The sequence below is a fragment of the Pyrus communis genome, chromosome 10, assembly GCF_963583255.1.
Source record: "Pyrus communis chromosome 10, drPyrComm1.1, whole genome shotgun sequence".
Lineage (NCBI taxonomy): Eukaryota > Viridiplantae > Streptophyta > Magnoliopsida > Rosales > Rosaceae > Pyrus > Pyrus communis.
This window is the reverse complement of record NC_084812.1, coordinates 6,478,030-6,498,201: the sequence shown is the minus strand read 5'-3', so window position 1 is coordinate 6,498,201 and position 20,172 is coordinate 6,478,030. Positions and strand designations below refer to the sequence as shown.

Genomic DNA, 20,172 nt, shown 5'->3' with positions numbered 1-20,172 from the left:
TTTTTCGTAAAAATGACACGTGTGACTTGGTTAGTGAATTTCAAAATCTTTCTTCAATTGTAATAAGACAAACTATGTTGTTATACTTGATTAGTTAGTTAATTAACATTTCAAATGCATAAATCTCCCACTTGTCTTTCCCTAAGTTAATATATCACAAAAAGAGAGGTTGCTTTCTGCCATGGTTCCAAAGCAATACCCAATTATGATTTTTCCATTTTAAAACATTATAAAATATGAGATGACAAAAAATTCATGAAGAGTTCCATTTTAAAAGAGTCATCCAATGTTGCTCTTTATATATATATATATATATATATATATGATTTTTCCATGTTGCTTGAAGTGGGCAAAGGGTCAATGGGGTCATAGATGCTTGGAAATTTTGGAGTGGAAATTGAAATAAAATTGAGGCCTAACTTAGAGAGGTCAGATGGTTGGACTTTGAAGCACAACCATCATAAGTTGGGATTTTTAATTGATTTGTTTCTACTTTTGTTGGAACTTTGTGGAGCACTCTTTGCAAGTTTGAGTGCCATTGAAGCTAAACCAGCGCAAAGCTTCATAAAAAAAAATGCTGAATTTTGTAAAAGTAGAGCCAACAGAATCACGACAGGTTTTAGTGATTGCTAGAATTTCTTCAAGCACAAGCATGGTCACTCAATGGAGAAAATATACTCTTCAAAGTTCAAACCCCTTTTGATTTTCTGGTGAAAACTTTAGTTGCATTTCCTCTTTAACATGACAATACTTGTATTCAGCCTACGACGGAATCGTTCTTTCTACAAAAAAATAATCAAATTGGTGATCCTTTTTTTTTTTTTTTTCATTTGGTAATCTAAACCCTAAACCCTAATAAAATCATGATTTTAGTAATAAGTAACATTCTCATAATGAAAGTTAGTTTGTTGATGCGTATAAATGACTAAACAATCTCTAATTTGATTGAGTTTTTGCTAGAGATGAGGAAATAAACAGATTTTATTACAATAGTTTACAACAACAACACAGTCTTATCCCACTAAGTGAAGTCGGCTCTATGAATCTTAGAACGTTACTGCGCTCGATTTTGCGCCATGTCTGCCATGTATTTTTTTAGAGTCTCTTTCCAGATCTTCCTTTATCCCTTTTGTCCTAATTTCTGTCTAAAAAATCGTATCTTCTAACCATAGCATCTATAGGTCTTACTACAACAGTTTACACAATAAAAATACTTCCCACTAAATGAAGTCGGCTCTATGAATCTTAGAACGCCACTGCGCTCGGTTTTGCGTCATGTCCTCCATGTCTTTTTTAGAGTCTATTCCCAGGTTTTCCTCTATCCCTTTTGTCCTAAATTCTATCTAAAAAATCGTATCTTCTAAGCATAGAATCTATAGGTCTTACTAAAACAGTTTACACAATAAAAATACAGTAACCACAACTAGGTAGATAAAGATGCCCACTCGTAGAGTGAACGCAAATCTTGTCATTATAACACTGATTGACTCCTTACAGTTGCCGTTTACTGTAAATCACAAATTAACGCGTACATGATAACTTATAAAACATAAAAAATTGAGATGAATACCCATTTGTCAATAAAAAGTAAGGTTTCTTGCATGTAAAGGGAGCCAAAAAAGTTAATTTCTTTTTGTGCTAAAAACTTCTGAGCTGTATTTCCACTATCCTACCTGGCAATCTTCTCTAGTTGTACAAATGTACAGTAAATAAAATCATAAAAAAGAAAAGGCAGCCGTTGCAATTCCAATTCCCTCGTTCATTTATTTTAAATTAAAAGAAAAAGGCAAATGACAAGACCTGGATTTATCTCATCCTCTCAACATGATGAACTTTTGAAAGTGCCGATATTCATCCTACTCAAAAGCACATCAATTTCTCTACTTTCTGCTGCCCTTTCAAGTAACTTACTGAAAATAAAAAGAGGAAAATGATAATTTAATCTCAAAGTACAAAGAAAAAAAAATGCTCCCGGAAACTGCCGGCCGTATAATTCGAGGTTATCTTTTTAGAATAAAGATAGGCACTGACTTGAAAATCAAACTACAAACAAACCAAATATAAAACTATAAATAATACTTTATCAACTGAAAATATAGAAAGTTGTAGAATTGTTAAGGAGGCTAAATAATCTGTAGAGCCTACATCTTGCCAATCTGTAGAGGCTACATCTTGCCATACTTATTCACAAATAATCGACCGTATAATTTGAGGTTATCTTTTTAGAATAAAGATAAGCATTGCAAGTTGAAAACTAGACTACAAACAAACCGAATATAAAACTATGAATAACACTTTATTAACTGAAAATATAGAAAGCTACAAAATTATCAAGGAGGCTACATAATTTGTAGAGGCTACACCTTGCCAGACTTGTTCATAAGTGAATAACAAGCAATTTTTTATTATTTATAATAAACTAAACCCTAATCTCTAAACGAAAACCTAATTATAATGGGTTGGGCCCAAATCCTAAACTTATTACTCTTCAGCACTGCGAAATTGCATCTTGAGAAAAGCGTTTTCACATAACTAAGAACATTTCTTTTTTAATAACTTGTCACTCAGTACTACGATCTGGTGGTATTTATTTTCACTTGAAAGTGAAGGTCTTAGGTTTGAATCTTGTAGATAGCGAATTCGATACCAAATTAGGCTACCTATTATGTAGCTTTACCAAACTCCATCTTATTTTAGTGTAAAAATATCGATGTACTAAAAAAAATAAAAAATAATAAAAAACTTTGTAAGTGCTTTAGATTGAAAATAATACTGAAGATTGTACATAATCACTTACCTACCTAAGTATCTCACTGGTCATGGTATTAGATAATAAAAAAAACGTTTATTTCTTGATAGTTCATAAGTGCTTTAGATTTTAAAAATGTTACTGATGTTTGTACAGAATCACTTACCTCCTTACCTAAATATATAACCGGTCACTTGGGCTGATTCAAAAATGCTTCTAAAAATATCAGAAAAATGTTTTCAAGCTTTCGATTACTTACCCAACCAAAATATCTCACTGGTCAAATAAAAAAAACCTTAAAAAGCAACTTATATCCCTGATTTCCATACTCTCTGTGGTATCATATTTTTGAAATAATATTTTATAATGTTAATATGAGAATTAACATTAAATTGTGAGATGACAAAGAGTCTATAGAAATGAGAGATTTTTTATTATATTCAGAACACGAGGTAGTACACCACTTGTCATTAAACAAGTAGTAAGATACTTGTGTTAAAAAAGTAATAAAACTTGAAAAATAAAACTACCGATAGCTTATATAATGACATGTAATATACAATTATTGTTCTAAACACAATAAAAAATTTCTATATAGAAACTTTCACTTTTAAGAGGTTCTTTTAGCATTCCTTTTGAAAATATTATTGAAGATTGCACACAATCACCTACCTAACAAAATATCTCACTGGTCAATTAGATAATCAAGAAAATTTATTTCTTAATTATTTTTTAATAGTTTATAATGCTTTAGATTTTAAAAGTGTTACTGAAGTTTGTACATAATAACTTCCCTCCTTTTACCTAAATATCTCACCGGTCACTTGGACTGATTCAAAGGTGCTTCTAAAAATATCAGAAGAAGCGTTTTCAGATGACGAAGAACGTTCTCTTTTCGATTACTTACCTATCCAAAACATCTCACTAGTTGACCAGCAAAATATCTCACTGGTCAAATAAAAAAACCTTAAAAAGCAACTTATATTCCTGGTATCCATCATGAACAAAAGAGCACTGAACACCAACTTGTTCAAATGAGTTTATCCTCTGTGCTGCTTATGTGGTTATGTGAATAGATTAAGTTGATCCGCCCTCAAGTCACTCTCGGTACATATATCAGTCAAAAGCCTAATTGGCCGAACCCTGTTATTCTCCCACTTTCCCCTAAGCACTTCTAAACTACTGCCTAGTAACAACTTGACATCTCATCCGGCTTCAAACTTTATTCTTGAATGTGATCAATTACATACAACTATCTCTTATCTCTTCATCATTATGTATAAACGGTTTCTTCCGACATAAAGATCACATTGACGGAAGAATTAGACGTAGTCTGTTGCATGCAACTATGTGTTATTTGTCTCTTAATCATATATGACCGATGATAAAATAAATTTTTTAGATCTTAAAACTCATAAACTAAAGAAGATTCTCGAATGTACTAGTTGTATATGACTATATTTATCCTTCTAATTATCGTATACAACCAGTAATAGAGTAGATTTTCTTCACAATAAATCGCATTCACTAGAGAAAATTCTCCAACGTCGTTTGTTGCATACAGCCATTTGTTATCTCTCCCATGATTACATAGATGTGACTAGGGCCGATTTTCTCAGTGCACACGACCTTTCAGGTTGTCATGAACTACCAAATGCGGCAGTCAAATTTGGCAACTCTCTTTTGTTCACACTATCCTACCATCTTTTTTATTCCAATTAATAATACCACCTCTCCAACCACTGATGTGAGTTGTGATTGGTTATTTTCCGCAGGGTAAAGTCCCATGGGAGCAAATTTTTTCAAGTAAAAATTCTCTTTTTTGGGGTAGTTTCTAATTACTAACATTGATTTGCATCCATCGTTGGAGGAAATTTGTAATTGCATGTTGGTTTACATATCAAAGTTTTGCAACATAATAACTAATTGCGCTCATACAAAATTGATTCTTCGCTTCGATTTTCGAATGCAATCCCAACATTTCCATTGTTTCATTAAAACACAAGTTTCTTGCAAACTCGGTTCGCCCAGGTTAATTGGTATCGACTATCCTGAACCTACTTATACAGTAAAAGAGAAGAACAGAGTAATGAAGCACAATATATCTTTTTCTTGCCGGCTTGTGGAAAAAAGTCCAAGAAGGGGATTCAGGGATGTGTAACACTCACATCTCTCTTAGTACTCGTAGCCTTTTCTCGCCGATACTTTCCACTTTATCGGAACTGGTTTGTCCTCGCATATCTGAAACTCCAGCAAGACCATTTGCAGAAACCCATTCTTCCGTGTCATCAAATGGGACTTCATACTGAAATTCTTAATCAGATTCTTCATCTGACAACTCTCGCAGAAAGGATTCAAATTTCAAACATTTAGAATCCTACTTAATGGTAAAATATAGATTATAAACCAAATGTAAGCGGGTGTAGTATAAAACCTTCTCCACTTTTGGGTAATGATGGGTTCGGCAATCTTATCGCCTGATTTCAAAATCATTCCAGGCCACATGTGTGCGGAAAGAGCTCCAAAAAGTCGTCATCAACTGACAGACCTGTAAAACAGTACCTTTAATTAACTCAATTTGGTGAAGACGATGATTGACTACTCGGCACCAGGGCTCAGCTTAGGCCTGCAGTTAAAAACAACTTTTTTTTTTTTCTTTTTTTTTTTTTTTTTTTTTAATTTTAACGAAAAAACCTCGGTACTGTTTACTTCAATGAAAAATCACATTTTTACACTAAAAAAATCAATCTTGGTACTATGCACTTTATCTTTTATTGTATCCTCATTATTAAAACTTAAAATTTTCAAGTTTTTTCCATTAGTTTTTTTTTTTTTTTTTTTTTTTTCCCTTCAAACTTATAAAAGACATTGTAAATTTCTTTTCAAACTTACTTAAAATCTACATTGGTGGAATGAAAGATTTGACCTCAAGTGTAGATAATGGACGTTTAGGATACGTAAAATTAGTGAGCTTTCCTTTGTAAATAAAATTAGTGAGTCATATACTATTTGTCACGAGCTAAATAACATCTGATGGGCTAGTATGCAGGTCTGTAGAAAAATAATGCCACGCACGAGTAATTTAATTAGTTTCACGAGCTCAATAAGACTGCTTTTAAACTTGAATCAGTATCTGGGATATGTTTAAAGGTATTTCACAAGTTTATAAGATGTGAAAAAATAGTCAAATGAGAATAGCAGTGACCTGCATACAGAACAGTTCCCAAGTTGACAATGTTGGCAACTACTAGAAGAGTGAGGGACCATAAGGATTGGTAATGTGAAGAACAGCAGTGACCTAAATACCAAGAAAGGCAAAAAGGAAGGCTTATTTTTCGCAAATATGCACACAGATAGAACCGGTTACAAATTTTTAGTGTAAATAGAACTGGAGGAAAACTGAATAGACCATAAAAAACACTGAACCGTGTTTTATGTACGTTTGGATGGTGTTCCCTAGTTATAATTTTTGTTTAAAAGTTAGTAACCGTTTCTATGAAATTGAAGGTTTTTGAAATATAAATACCTTCTGCCAGTTATATCCATTAGCCACATGGACGTAGCAATGCAAGGAAGCATTAAGAAAGTTGTAATGGCACTTAAGAAGAGAGATACATGTTGGAATCAACCCTATGTTAAATAGAAGAACAGCGATGCTGGCTTGCTCATAAACCTGGGGAGTGTAGTAGATAACTCCATTTATGCCGACAATCTGCGCAGCTGAAAAGAAAAGACATAAGAAGGTTGACAAACAAGAAAGTTTCTGAAAGATTTTTTATAATTTAATAAAATTCCAAGCGCTTTTATAACTCAAAGAACTGTTTAACCTTTTCTACCAAACCTGCTGAAGAATTTGAAGTCCAATTCAAACAACTACTGAACGCTTCACTCCCGGTTCAAGAAGATCTCTCCATGTTGGCCCTATAATAACAGCTTCCGATGGAGGAACCTTCTCTGCACGGAGAGAGCGCAGACTTGTCAGTTCCTTGAGTGAAACATCAGGCTGACTGACCAGACCAGCATGAATGAGTTTACTTTCTCATCTTACTCCAGAAATTGAAACAACCGACGCAGGCCGACACCCAAGTGCACCATCCTGATGCAAATACACTTTTTGAACTCCTCCTTCCTTCTTCCCGTCTTCGCCTACTTGGTCAGAATACTTATAAGCAGCTGCCAACCTCCACCAGTGTCCATACTACTACTGATAGCCTCGCTAGCTTCTACATTTCCTTTCATCAAGATTGTATTGCATCTCACACCTAAAGCACTGCCGCCAGACCTAGGCTTTCCCATGCTGCTTGTTTGGCACGAGATTAGTGGAGTTCTCAAGCTTTCATCACAATAAGCGCCGGCTGCTTCAGATTCGTGATCCTCACCATCTGTCTGGCTCTCTATGTCCCAATGTGCGTTTTTATTATGATACTCCCCTGCATTCAAAATGCTTCCAAGATTTGGCTAAACATGCTGCCCTTGCTTCCTCTTTCGGACATCTTCTCGTGGACACTGCTAAGGAGAGTGACCAGAGGATCCACAAGAGGTCTACTTTCGTTCAACGCGCTCCCGTGGTGTGATATAAAACTCTGTCCAGTTGCAGGTTTTACGATGTATGATAAGCCCTTTTCGGGACCAAATAGCCGTATTTGATTTCCCTGATTTTCAGTAAGCACATTGGGGGGACTAATGATGAACTCTTCCAATGATGTTTCCTTGCCTGTGCGAAGTAGCCAACTCACCTGTGGATCATAGAAGCCAAAAAGTTAGCTCGAAAATGTCAATGGCATGAAATAAACGGGCCCTATAAATTTCAAAGCTCCTTTTTTAGCCTCCTGCACCCCGCTTGTGGGAGCAAAGAAAATAAACGGACAAATCTAATGGACTCTGTCCTAGCAGTAACAGAGAAAACAAAGGACCCATAACTGGCAAAAGGCAGGAGACAGTATTTGTCCAAAACCAAAAATTTATCAAGACACAGTAGGCTGCAATTTTGACCCAAACTCCATCCCAGAATCTGCAAGGAATTAAAATATAGGGAGAGACCTGGGAAATTATGGCCATGTTTTCTACATTATTGTTTCCTCTTGATATTCAAATCGTACTAAATCTTATTAATGAACACCAAATCAAAATTTCCACCTATTCGTTAATTGGAAATGCTCATAAAAAGTACTCTTGATTAAACAGTACTCCAACAAGTTTTCCATCTCAGCGTGTAAACTTGATTAACAGAGAGAGGAGTACGTGCTCGACATGTTCATCCAAACAATGCAGTTCTTTGATGTATGCAGAAATTTTGTACTTATAATCTCCATTTCTCCTTGTAAGTTTATACATCTGAAGAAAACCAAGTTTTAAGATAATTAATCTTGAAATTTGTACTCATAATCTCATTTCTCCTTGTATGCTTTCCTTCCATTATTGTTTGTTTTGATTAATTAGAATTTGGTTTTATTAGTGAAGGGCTGTGGCTTACTCACTCAGAGTCAAAGGTACTTTAGGATACGAATGTGGTTTCTGTTTTTCTAATAATTAGCTAGTAGCCACCTGCAGATGTGAAATCTTTGTTTCTGCAGATTGAAAACTGTTTAAATTCTTGGGTAAATTACATGTTACTACCTTAACTTTGGGTCTTATAACAAAGTTATACCTCATATTTTAAACATTGCAATGTATTAAGTAACTTACGAATTTGTTGCAATCTTAAACCTCCGTTAAAATATCCATTAATTTGTTTGTTAATTTTAATTTAATTTAGAACTAAAAATTCTTTAATTGTTAATATTAAATTAATTTTATAACCTAGTTAGGTAAGGGAGCGGGCCCATGTCTGCCACGTTAGCATTTAACATAAAAATTAACAAAAAATTTAACGGATGTATGATATTGCAACAAATTTGTAAATTGATGTATGATTTAGCAATATTGAAAAGATGAGATATGAGATTGTTATGCGACCCAAAGTTGAGGAGGTAAAATGTAATTTACCCTAATTTTTTTATGTATTTAATTTAAATAAATTAATTTTATTATATTAATCTAAAAAGGTACCACAAATTCACAATACAAAAAAATAAAAAAATTATTTAGTTATACTAAAACTGAAATGCGCGTACCCAAACACCTAATGAAGAAAAAATTGTGAGTCATCTGAAGTGGATGGTTGCTCTTGCTCCTCCTCAATATCAAAAGGAACATTAAGATCAATCCGCCTGCGTTTCGGATGATCATCCGTCGGGTTCGAAGATAAAGAAAGCCATTGTCGTTGCCGATCATATTCCTCCTGGACGATATCTGAGGATCCAAGTGGTCGAGGCCTCTTCCCAAGACTACTTGTTGGTCCCAAAGACAAGGGAAGCCATTCGTCTTCTTTGCGCGATAGTGGGTGCACACCGCAACTTTTAATGCGTGCGTCCTGGAGGAAAAGAAATTCAAATTACAAATATCTCCCAGCTTCTTTTCTAAATCCACACCAAATCAAATTTTCCACAATTCATTAATTGAAAAGGCAGCAGTAAATGCAAATAAAAAAATGTTAGTCCTACAAGTCTTCCATCTCTGCGTGTAAACTTGATTAACAGAGGGAGAAGCATGTGGTTTACATGTTCATCCAAACGATGTAGTTCTTTGATCTTCGTGTAGATATTTTGTACTTATATGAACAAAACCAAGTTTTAGGTAATTAATCTTGAATTTTGTACTTATAATCTCATTTCCCCTTGTATATTTTCCTTCCATAATTGTTTGTTTTGATTAATTAGAATTTGATTTTATCGTGAAAGGTACTTCAAGATACAAATGTGGTTTCTGTTTTTCTAATAACTAACCACCTACAGATATGAAATCTTTGATTATGCAGATTGAAAACTGTTTCAAATTTTTTCCTTTATTTAATTTAAATTAATTAATTTTTATTATATTAATTTAAAAAGGATATCACAATAAAGAATAATAAAAAAATCGCTAAAACTGAAATGTACGTACCCAAACTCGTGGTAAATCAGAAATGGTGGACGGTTGCTCTTGCTCCTCCTCAATATCAGAAGGAACATTGTGATCAATCTGCGTGCGTTTCGAATGATCATCCGTTGGGTTCAAAGATAAGGAAGGCCATTGTTGTTGCCGATCATATTCATCATCTACAATATCTGTGGATCCAAGACTACTCGTTGGTCCCAAAGACAAGGGAAGCCGTTCATCTTCTTTGCGGAATAAGGGGTGCACCCCGCAGATTTTAATGCATGCGTCCCACTCGATCTGAACTTTAACTTTACAAATATCTCCCTGCTTCTCTTTTAAATCCACTAACATGAGCACCACATGATCTGTCTCCAGGGCCCGCACATAAGATTCTTCAAAATGCGGACGGCCCCCACATAAGATGTGAATTTGAACAAAAAGGTAATCATGTTCCAATTCTGAAGGCAGGGGTTCAAGAACAAAAGATAGAGCCAATCCTAATAACGTCTCCCTCTCCTGTAAATTTAGAGGAATTTCAAAACTAAATTCACTACATCCACCATAATAAGGTTCACGTTCAATCCTAGTGGCTGTTAGATATTTAGAGGTATAGCTGAACCGCTTTGGAATTTCATTGCCTGGATACATAACTTGCAATTGAGAGCACAAAAGAGATTCCTGCAATAGTGAATAATATGTAAATAATTATAAACAATCGTGATCTATTCTCCCTCCCAAGTATCAACGAATTATATATTTTAATTTCAAGAGAAATTAAGGGAGGAGAGACGAACCTGATTCAAGTTCAACAAATTATTTTCCAACTTTGCCACCTCATCGCCACTTAGTCTAAAGCAATTATTCAACTGCAGAAACCTAAGCCCCGAGGGCAACTTTGGAATTTTCTCCAATGATATGCAATCATCCAGATATAATTCACTTAGATTTGGTGGAAGGGCATGTGGAATTTCCCGAAGCCTCTTGCAACAACTCAAATCAAGTGTTTCCAAGTTAACAAATTTGCTGATGCATTCAGGTAGACTAACAAAATTGTTTCCCCCCAGACGAACACGTTTTAATTTGGTCCACCAATGAAGAGGCACAAGAAAATCAGTTTCTGATAAATTGCATCCACCAAGATCAAGATAAGTACGGCCTACGTTGGGAAGGGCTAATGGGATACCGTTGTCATGTGAAGTATCTAAGTGAGTTGAAAACTTCCCAAATGTCACCAGTTTTGGGCATCCATCCATGGAAATAAAGTCGAGATGTTGCAACCCAAAAATGTGATGTAATGATGTTCCTGTAAGGTTCTCACAACGATTTGACCACAATCTCTTAAGCCCAGTAAGATATGCAATTGATGAAGGCAATTCTCTTATGCCACTTTCTGCCATGTCCAAATACTTCAGAGATTCCATCTCGGCCTCTATTTCTGGAAAACTCTTGAGCCTTGTGCAACCACCAAGAACAAGCTTTTTCAGGGATCTCGATCCAAGTTTTGTTACAAATCTCTCAAGCCTAGAGCACCCAAGAAGACTTAATTCATCGAGTTTATCATGGAATCCAACAGAATCATCAACTTCAACTAAACGTTTACACTCATTTAGAATCAACTTCCTTAGGTTTGGACTTCCGGATAAGTTGGGAATTTTTTCTAAGAATTCGGAACCGCTTAAATTCAAAGATGTAAGCATTGCCAAATTCTGTGAAATCAAAATCAAAAGAAAAATAAAATCACAAACTTTAAATAGAATAATTAATGATGAAAAGCTTTAGCAAATTTCCTTTTTTCAAAAATAAAATATACAATTAAATTAGTAATTGTCCAAATTAATTTATAATACGTATACTTACCTGAAATACCTTCAATTGTCTGATGTCACTATTTGGCATAATAAACGTGACAAGATGCCTTAGATGACAATTGGATTGCAAATTGAATGTAAGTATATGCTTTTGAAGAATATTGGATCCCCAGTCTTTAAGCTTATCTCCACCGAATTCAATCCACCTCAAATCGTCGGGTAGATAGTCAATGCATCCAGAAAAGTGTGCATTATGGCTTATAAAAATTTCAAGATTTACCATCTTGAAAAAGCTTTTTGCATTCAAGGGTATCACATATGGCTTGGGCAACTTCACCACAATGCCTTTAATTTTCTTTGTTCCCTAAGATGGAAAAATAAATAGTGTTAACAAACAATTCGTATAACAAAGAAATCAAAAGGATTTTAATTTTTTTTTTCTTTCCAAAATCATGCCAATTAAATCAAATGCAAGAAAATATATTCTACTTACTCTATTTTTAGTTAGAACACGGTACACATCTTCATGATGCCACAATCTGCTCCGCTCACCTGGTTCATCGGGCGATTCTTCAAAAACTATAAGCTTACCCATTTTTTGTAGTAAGTCATGCATTAAAATCCTATCATATTCAATAGTTATGATGGCTTTCTCAACAAGTTCTTCAAGACAATCTGGACGCACAGGGTGCTTCAAACTTTCTAATATTTGTAACACATAGTCTTTATGTTCACCCTTGAAGAAGCATGCAATGTCGAGGAAAACTCGTTTCACGGCATTATCCCAGGCATCATAACTTTTTCGAAGTATTCTTTGAATACCTATATAAGGTGCTCCTTCGTAAGAATCATAACTATTCAACATAGCTTGCCAACGATCTATACTTTTTTTACGTAGATAAGAACCTATAAGATTAAGTGCTAACGGATGGCCTTGAGCATAGGCTATTGCACGTCGTGCGAGTTGCAAATAATCATCTGAAGGTTCTTTTTTTCCGAAGGCATTCAAACTTAAAAGCTCAAGAGCCTTGTTGTCTTCTAACTTTTGGACCTCGTATATCAACTCAACGTCATAAGATTTCAACAATCCTCTATCTTTTGTGGTTATGATCACTCTGCTACCCTCACTGAGCCATTTAAATCGAACCAAGTTGTTTAACTGCACCAAATCATCCACATCATCAAGAATTAAGAGAATCTTCTTTCGCCTAAACTGTTCCTTTATAAGACTGATTCCTCTATGAGGATTGACAACTTTCCACTCTGAACCACTAATCTCACTTACAAGAATGTTTTGTAGTTTGAGTAGGCCTCCGTATTGCGTAAACGTTTCTCCAACATCTGCTAGGAAACAACTACCTTCAAACTTATAAGCAATTGCATTATAAACAGTTTTTGCAACTGTTGTCTTGCCGATTCCAGATGCCCCCCAAATCCCAACCACACACGGATCATTTCCACCGACATCTAAAAGCTCGTTCACCTTTTCTACACGAGACTCCATTCCAACTGGGTAATTGGCAACATCCAAAAGCGTGCGTTGTAGTCCAAGGACTAAGATCTCCTTCACGATCTGACTGATAAATGTAGCTTCATACCTACCAGTTTATATAAAAAATCGACACATTTAGCCAATCAACCTTTGCTGCTATATTTCTTTGAAAAAGGAAAAAAAAATGTAAAAAGAAGAGAATGAAAAGATAAAAAAGATTGAAAAAAACAGAGGTATGGATAATCACTGCTGTAGTCAAGCATGTGCCGCTTGCAACTAAATACAAAATCATGTAAAGATAATAATTGACCCATTAATAAAAATGATTTACCCCTATGCCATTATTCACAATTTCACATTGCCGTTGCTCTGTAAAATCCTAACATCTTTCCATGCTTAGGACATTGACTTCTTTTTTTGCTTTTGTTAAAAAAAATAATAGGGTAAAGTACAAAAAACTACCTTAACTATTGATGTCACGATACTTTCATACCTCATTTTTTAAAATTGACAATTTCATACCTCATCTTACGAATTTGTGTCAATGTTATACCTTCCGTTAGCTTGACCATTTATTTCTTAATTAAATGCTTATGTGACTTGATCCGGAACTCATTTTTATTAAAAAATTATTAAAAACTAAAAAAAATCATTTAATATTTTAAATATTAAAATAATAAAGAAAAGTTATTAAAAAAAAAAAAAACCAACATCAGTTCGTCCCCTTCCCCTCCTTTCTCTCTCTTCTCCCCATCTTCATCTTCTTCCTCCTTTTTGCTCCTTTTTGCAACTGCAACCCAGAAAAAAAAAATAAAATAAAATAAAACAATTTGTTTTCCCCGCTCCCCACCCCCTCTTCTCCCCGCACCCACTCTCTGCACCCAACCTTCCCACCTTCGCACCCACCCTCTGCACCCAACCTCGTAACCATTACCTGCAACCCAAAAAAAACAACCCAGATCTCGTTGAGGTGGAATTAGGAAACCTTCGCCAGGCCGATTCCGAAGGTTGAGAACTTGGGCGCGGAGAAAATGGGTGTGGAGGGAAGAAGATAGGTGTTGGGGGGGGGGGGGGGGGACAGACGAACTGGGTTCCTTTTTTTTTTTTTTTTTCCTCCTCTCTTCTTTTTCTTGTTCTTCTTTTGCAGGTTGGGTGGGTTGGGGTGAGGGAGGGAAGACGAACTGGGTTTCTCATTTTTTTTTTTCCGTCTTTTTCTTCTTCCTCTTCTTCTTTCTTCTTCTTCTTCTTCTTCCTCCTCCTTCGGGTTGGGTTGGGTTTTTTTTTTTTTTTTTTTTTTTTCTCTTCCTCTTCTTCTTCCTCCTTCTTTCTGGGTTGCAGGAAGATGGGGAAGAGAGAGAGAGGAGGGAAGGACGAAAGGAGAGGTTTAATTTTTATTTTTTATGTACTTTTTTTATTATTTTAATATTTAAATAATATTAAATGATTTTTTTTGTTTTTAATAATATCTTATTAATTTTTTAATAAAAAAATAGGTTCCGGATCAAACCACGGAGAAATAAACGGTCAAGTTAACGGGTATAACATTGACACAAATTCTAAAGATGAGGTACATTGTCAATTTTAAAAGATAAGGTATAAAAGTATCGTGACACCAATAGTTAAGATAATTTTTTATACTTTACCCAAAATAATAATAAGACATAAGACTTTTTTTTTTTTTTCATTTAAATGTTATGTTGTTGTTCGGATGAAAAAAAAGATGCTTTGTATGGATATGTATCATTTCTTTCCTAAAAGTACTAATTTACCTAACATCATTAGTAATCGGTAAATTATAAAACAACACCATAGGTACATTATTAATCAAAATAAGTAATATGTAAATTAATTTTTCAAAAACGTTGGTAAATTGATTTTTCAAACAAAATTAGGAAACCAAAAAAATTTAAAATTTGAACAACAAAAAATGGGTACACTATCCAGCCAATTCGAAATTTAACACAATTAGTAATGACCAGTTAAACTTGCAATAGGTTTAACACAATAAATGGATATAAATATGCAAGAGAATCAAATTGTTATTAGGGGTATTTTAAGAAACCAAAAGATATAAAATCTAACTTGTTAAGCTTAATTAGTCAAGCACAAAAACTAGGTTGGGTTTTATGTAAAGAAAATTGAATTTCAGATAAAGTCATCTTTTCATATTAAAGGCAGTATAAGGGGAAGATATATACGTACTCTCCCTCTTTGAAAGTATATCCTGACAAATTTGCTGCATCTCTAAGAGCACTCGTCCATGTGAGGATCTTCTCCTTGTTGTCTTCGAATTTGCACTTGAGTTTTGTAAACGCGTCACCAAAATTACTCGTTTGCTTTCGTACATCGGAAGGATCCACCTTGTAGAAAACTGGCCAAACTATTTGCTGCCTTGACTTTCTACATTCAAAGATATGTACGAGCTCATCCAAGCACCATCTTGATGATGCATAGTTTTCAGAGAATACAATGATTGACATTCTGGACTCTTCAATTGCTTCGAGAAGAGCCGAAGATATTTCTTCTCCTCTTTTAAGCTGGCGATCAATGAACGTGGTGATTGCCTTGTCCTCCAACGCCTTGTAAAAGTGATCTGTAAAATTGGTTCGTGTATCCTCTCCTCTAAAGCTCAAAAAGACATCGTACTCCCACGAAGGAGGGCTGCTGAAGGAAGAAGAAGAGACAAGTTGATTGTTCATTGGAGAAATCCAGGTAAATTGAAGGGCCTTTCAAAGAATTGAGTATGGATGCTGGACTGGTACTCTCACCAAGAATTCGTTCTTGCTATATATCAGGCCTTTTGCATGTTTTCCTTCCTATGTAGGAAGCAGCAGTTTCCTTCCACACCTTCAATGTGAATGTGAAAGTTCAAGGAGGGGAACCTTCCTTGGAACTTCCATTCATCAAACCGAGATTTTCCCTTATGTTGCCGACACACTTTCTTTCACCTCACAGAACCGACAACAAAAAGAACTTCTATACAAAAAGTCGGAAACAGATCCCCACCGGATTCATTATGTGGGGATCTAAGGATTCCACGTCTCAATCGTTCATCATGTATCGTGCGATCATATTTTATAAGATATTATTTATTTTTAATTTTAAATAATAAAATTAAATAATTTTTGACTGTATGATACACGATGAACGACTAATATATCGGGATCCCTATAAGATCCCCACATAATGCATCCGGAGGGGATCCGTTTCCCAGAAAGTCCATTGCTATTGTAATATCACACCAAACACAAGATGACACGTCAGAAAGTAAAAATGATTGAGAATGGGTAATTAGTTACAATATTGACACAATTCCATATATTTTTTTTTTTTGGAATTATTTTAGAAATAATGCTAAAAAGATTAAATTTATAGACAAGAATTTAAAAACTAAAAGAGATAGAAGTTGATAATTGATTTATTATTTAATCATTGATAAACATGATCATTCCGACTAATCCTGCTAACTCGAATTATCAGTCTCAAACTTTCACAGATGTAATCAAGAAGCTGTTAACTATGATATATTTAGTTTGTAAGTTTTATCTTCAAATTTATCGTTCCTAACATTATACTTTTTTCTGCATGCCATATCCATAGGTCTCTTAATCTTGATGGGCCAATTCATCATCCCTTGACATTGTTAATAGTTGGAAACAGCGCTCAGTTACAATCATTATTCTTTTCCTTTTGGCAATGATCTCTTGGACAAATTATTTTTCTTTTTCTGTGAGAAAAATAAAGAGACGTACCTATCAATGTGAATGTGATCAAGTTGAAGGATTGTAGTTGCAATAAAAGCTCATCTCTTTCGTCATGTTACTAACACTCTTTTTCATCTAATGACACTTACAGTCTTACACAATGCAATAAGAAAATAAAATGATAATATGTCAAATCAATCATATACATAACAAAGTTAAAACGCATAAAAACACACAATTGTCTTGAAGTAACACAAAAGTATTTCATTGTAGAGTAATTTTCTTCACATCCCTTTTCTTTTTTTTTTCACTCCATTTTATTTTGAACCTATTAATTCTCCTTTAATTTAAAAAAATATATATCAAAACCCAAATAATTCTTCTTAACCAGCCCCACATTACTGCTGTGCTATCAGTCTTTGTCAGGGTCCCAATTCCTTATCTCATCCCTTCACACTTCCACTGGATGGGAATTAGCCAAAACGATTCCTTGTGGATAATTTTCTTTTCCGTGATGAGAAATAAAATACAAGGGAAAAGCAAAGGAATATGCGTCGTTTTGAACCATATAAATAATGTCGCATACTTGAAGAAAGGTGAGTCAATTAAGGATTTGGATCCATTTCGAACTTTAGTGTCCGGAACCTACAAGTTCACAAATTTGGACCGCTGATTGGTGTGCAAGTCAAATCAGGACCGTTAGTTATGTGTGGTGGGTCAAGAAAATAAATTAATGGAGACCGTTGGATTCAATTAATGCGGCCCAGATTTGTTGACTTGCAGGCTTCGGACGCTAAGGTCCAGGGCAGATCGAAATTCGTCAATTAAGGTGATTTTTTCACATATGATAAAATAATTTATACTAAAGCCAAATAAACTGAGGACCGCGAGTATTGGAGACATTTTTTATTGAAACTAGAGCACGAATGATACATCATGTATTTTTATATAAATGATAAAAAAATTTATTTTTGAAGTTACTAAATTTTTACGTGTTCTGTTCATAACAAAAAATCTCTCTGAGTATTGAGTGTGAAGTCCCTATAGGGACTTTCTTTCGGCAGGCCTTGTGCTTTTCTTCCTACCCACAACCACAAAGCAGTTTCCTACTGACTACCTTTCGAGTTGAAGGAGAGGAACTTTGGTTGCAACTTCCATTCATCAAACAAAGATTCTTTTTTGTTTGTTATTGAAGCACGCGCACCCTTTTTCACGTCATAGTACAGAAACGATGCCATATAAAGCTATTATGATTGTCTGTCAAACTAATTATATACATATACGTATAAAAGTTAAAATGCATAAAAATACGTAATTAATTTAAAATATTGTTATAAAACACTTAAGATTTTCTTCATTTGTTCTCTTTTGACCTTTTTTATCCGTTCTTAATATTAATAAGTTAAAGGGGCACTTTGATTCAGGTCCAAAAAATTCAGCTGTTTTTGAATTGGGTCCAATTTTATTTCATTTTCTATTACACCTATTTTGCCCTTGGAATTTTTTTTTTAATTCTTTAAATTTGAATTTTTAAAATTTGAATCTTCAAATACCTTTATCTACCCGTTTTTTAATTAAAAAGACATTATTACAAATCTTATAAGTTTATCAAAAATTAAAAGAAACATTGCTAGAGGTAGATAAAAAATTTGTGATGTAGGTAGAATCTATGATAGAGGTAGCCTATGAACAAAAACCTATTGTATAGATAGATAATACAAAATAATCTATGATACAGATAGACTATGAACAATACCTATTGTATAGGTAGATAACACAGTTAATTTGTGATATATAGGTAGATAAACACAATTAATCTTATATAGATTATCAACAAAATATGTAATATATAGGTAGATAAATACAATTCATGATACAGGCACAATATAATATAAAAAGATAAATAAATAAATAAATAAATAAATAAAGGACAAGTGATATAGGTAGATAAAAACCAAAAAAAAAATCGTGAAGAAAAATGATATTGAGGGAGGAAACACTAGAGAAAATGCTAATTCGATAGAACTTCAAAGTTAAAAAAAAAAAAATATATATATATATATATATATATATATATATATATATATAAAGGAGAATGAAGCCCAAAATATATATATATGAGACGAAGAACCCAAAACACAAGATTGACTAATACAATTTTTTTTTTTTTTTAAAAAGAAACCAATCAAATGTATATTGATCATCCTTATGAAAGGAGGAGCAAAAGAATAATATTATGGTAGAAGACTACTGGGAAAAATAACAGAGGAAGAGAAAGATATTGTGAGGGAGAAACAAGAAAAGAGAAATGAACGATTTGGGGAAGGAGAAGAAAAAAAAGGAGATTTATATCCCTAATCCTATAATTAAGGATACAATTAACATTAATCACAAACTTAAAAAAAACAGTAATTACTTAATTGGTCAATTTAAGGGTAAATTTGGCAAGAGAATACAAATAAGCTTATGTGGACAATGAATCACTGGACCTAACCTAAAAATTAAATAAAATTGGACTATAACTAATAATGGCTCATAAAATTAGACTCATATTAAGTTTCCTAAATTATTAAACGTTAGAAAAAAAAAGGGATCAATAGAGATTCAACTTGCACCAAAACGAATAACATTGTGGTTTTCCACAGATAATAAAACGCCTTCTGCATTCATTTCTACCGTCAATTCAAGACTGAATGAGAAAAGAAGGATGTGATAAGACTCCTATCCAGATTGAAGGAAAATTTATTTTCACTCGGACAACAAGTGGGCTCCAAAATAATTAAAGTGGTGAGAGAGAGAGAGTGTTACGACGTCAAAATAAAAAATATTAATTACAAGAGAATTGTTATTGGTATTCTTAAATTATCATTTTATATTATAAAATTTTTATATTTAAAAAGAAAAATGCAATTGTGAGAAGTGTAAAATGAGATTTTTGAAATACCAATAGCACTTCCCAATTACAAATCAAATCAAGAGCAATAAATATACATATTTAATTATCAAAATGTCATAGCACGAAAGTTTCACTACTCCAACACACAATTAACTTGAAATAATACAACTATTACATATTGTAGAGTGATTTTCTTCACACGGGTTTTCTTCTTTTGTACTTTTTTGTTTTCCCTTCTAATTTTTTAATTCAAAAATCAATAAGAGGGAGGAGTGCTTGGAAATTTCGTTCCACCGACAATAATAATGCATTTTGTTCTTAACCAGACCCACATTTATGATATTATCAGTGTATGTCAGGGTCCCAATTATCCCTTCACACTTCCCTTGGATGGGAATTAGCCAAACGTTGTTGGATGTTTGGAAGTATATCTGAATCACTTTGGAATTTCATTGCTTAGGAGAATAATTTTCAATTCAGAGCGTTGAAGAAATTCTTACAGTAGTGTATATATATAGTTAACTAATTACAGTTATCAACAAAATTAATTTTCATTTCATAAAAAA

General features: G+C 33.8%; 2 protein-coding genes across 9 annotated transcripts; both read right to left on the bottom strand.

Moving 5' to 3' along the window:
* Positions 1-4,577: 4,577 nt before the first annotated feature.
* LOC137746557 (TMV resistance protein N-like) lies at positions 4,578-15,929 on the bottom strand. Of its 8 annotated transcripts, none has more exons than XM_068486574.1 (11): positions 15,209-15,929; positions 12,008-13,112; positions 11,564-11,878; positions 10,501-11,412; positions 9,731-10,384; positions 8,863-9,161; positions 6,798-7,485; positions 6,577-6,703; positions 6,276-6,461; positions 5,184-5,297; positions 4,578-5,080 (listed from the first exon to the last, which is right to left on the bottom strand). In XM_068486574.1, exons 1-6 carry the CDS (start codon positions 15,703-15,705, stop codon positions 8,871-8,873), a joined length of 3,774 nt encoding a protein of 1,257 aa, XP_068342675.1. In that variant the 5' UTR covers positions 15,706-15,929; the 3' UTR covers positions 4,578-5,080; positions 5,184-5,297; positions 6,276-6,461; positions 6,577-6,703; positions 6,798-7,485; positions 8,863-8,870. The 8 variants fall into 8 exon arrangements, with proteins under 8 accessions (XP_068342675.1, XP_068342674.1, XP_068342678.1 ...); XM_068486573.1 differs by having other exon boundaries at positions 6,276-6,469; positions 6,591-6,703; XM_068486577.1 differs by having other exon boundaries at positions 6,591-6,703.
* Positions 4,914-7,807, bottom strand: LOC137747752 (monosaccharide-sensing protein 2-like). Its single transcript, XM_068487903.1, has 6 exons — positions 7,790-7,807; positions 7,296-7,485; positions 6,900-7,179; positions 6,627-6,756; positions 6,276-6,461; positions 4,914-5,054 (listed from the first exon to the last, which is right to left on the bottom strand). The coding sequence occupies exons 1-6, from the start codon at positions 7,805-7,807 to the stop codon at positions 4,914-4,916; spliced, it is 945 nt and encodes a 314-aa protein (XP_068344004.1).
* Positions 15,930-20,172: the final 4,243 nt, after the last annotated feature.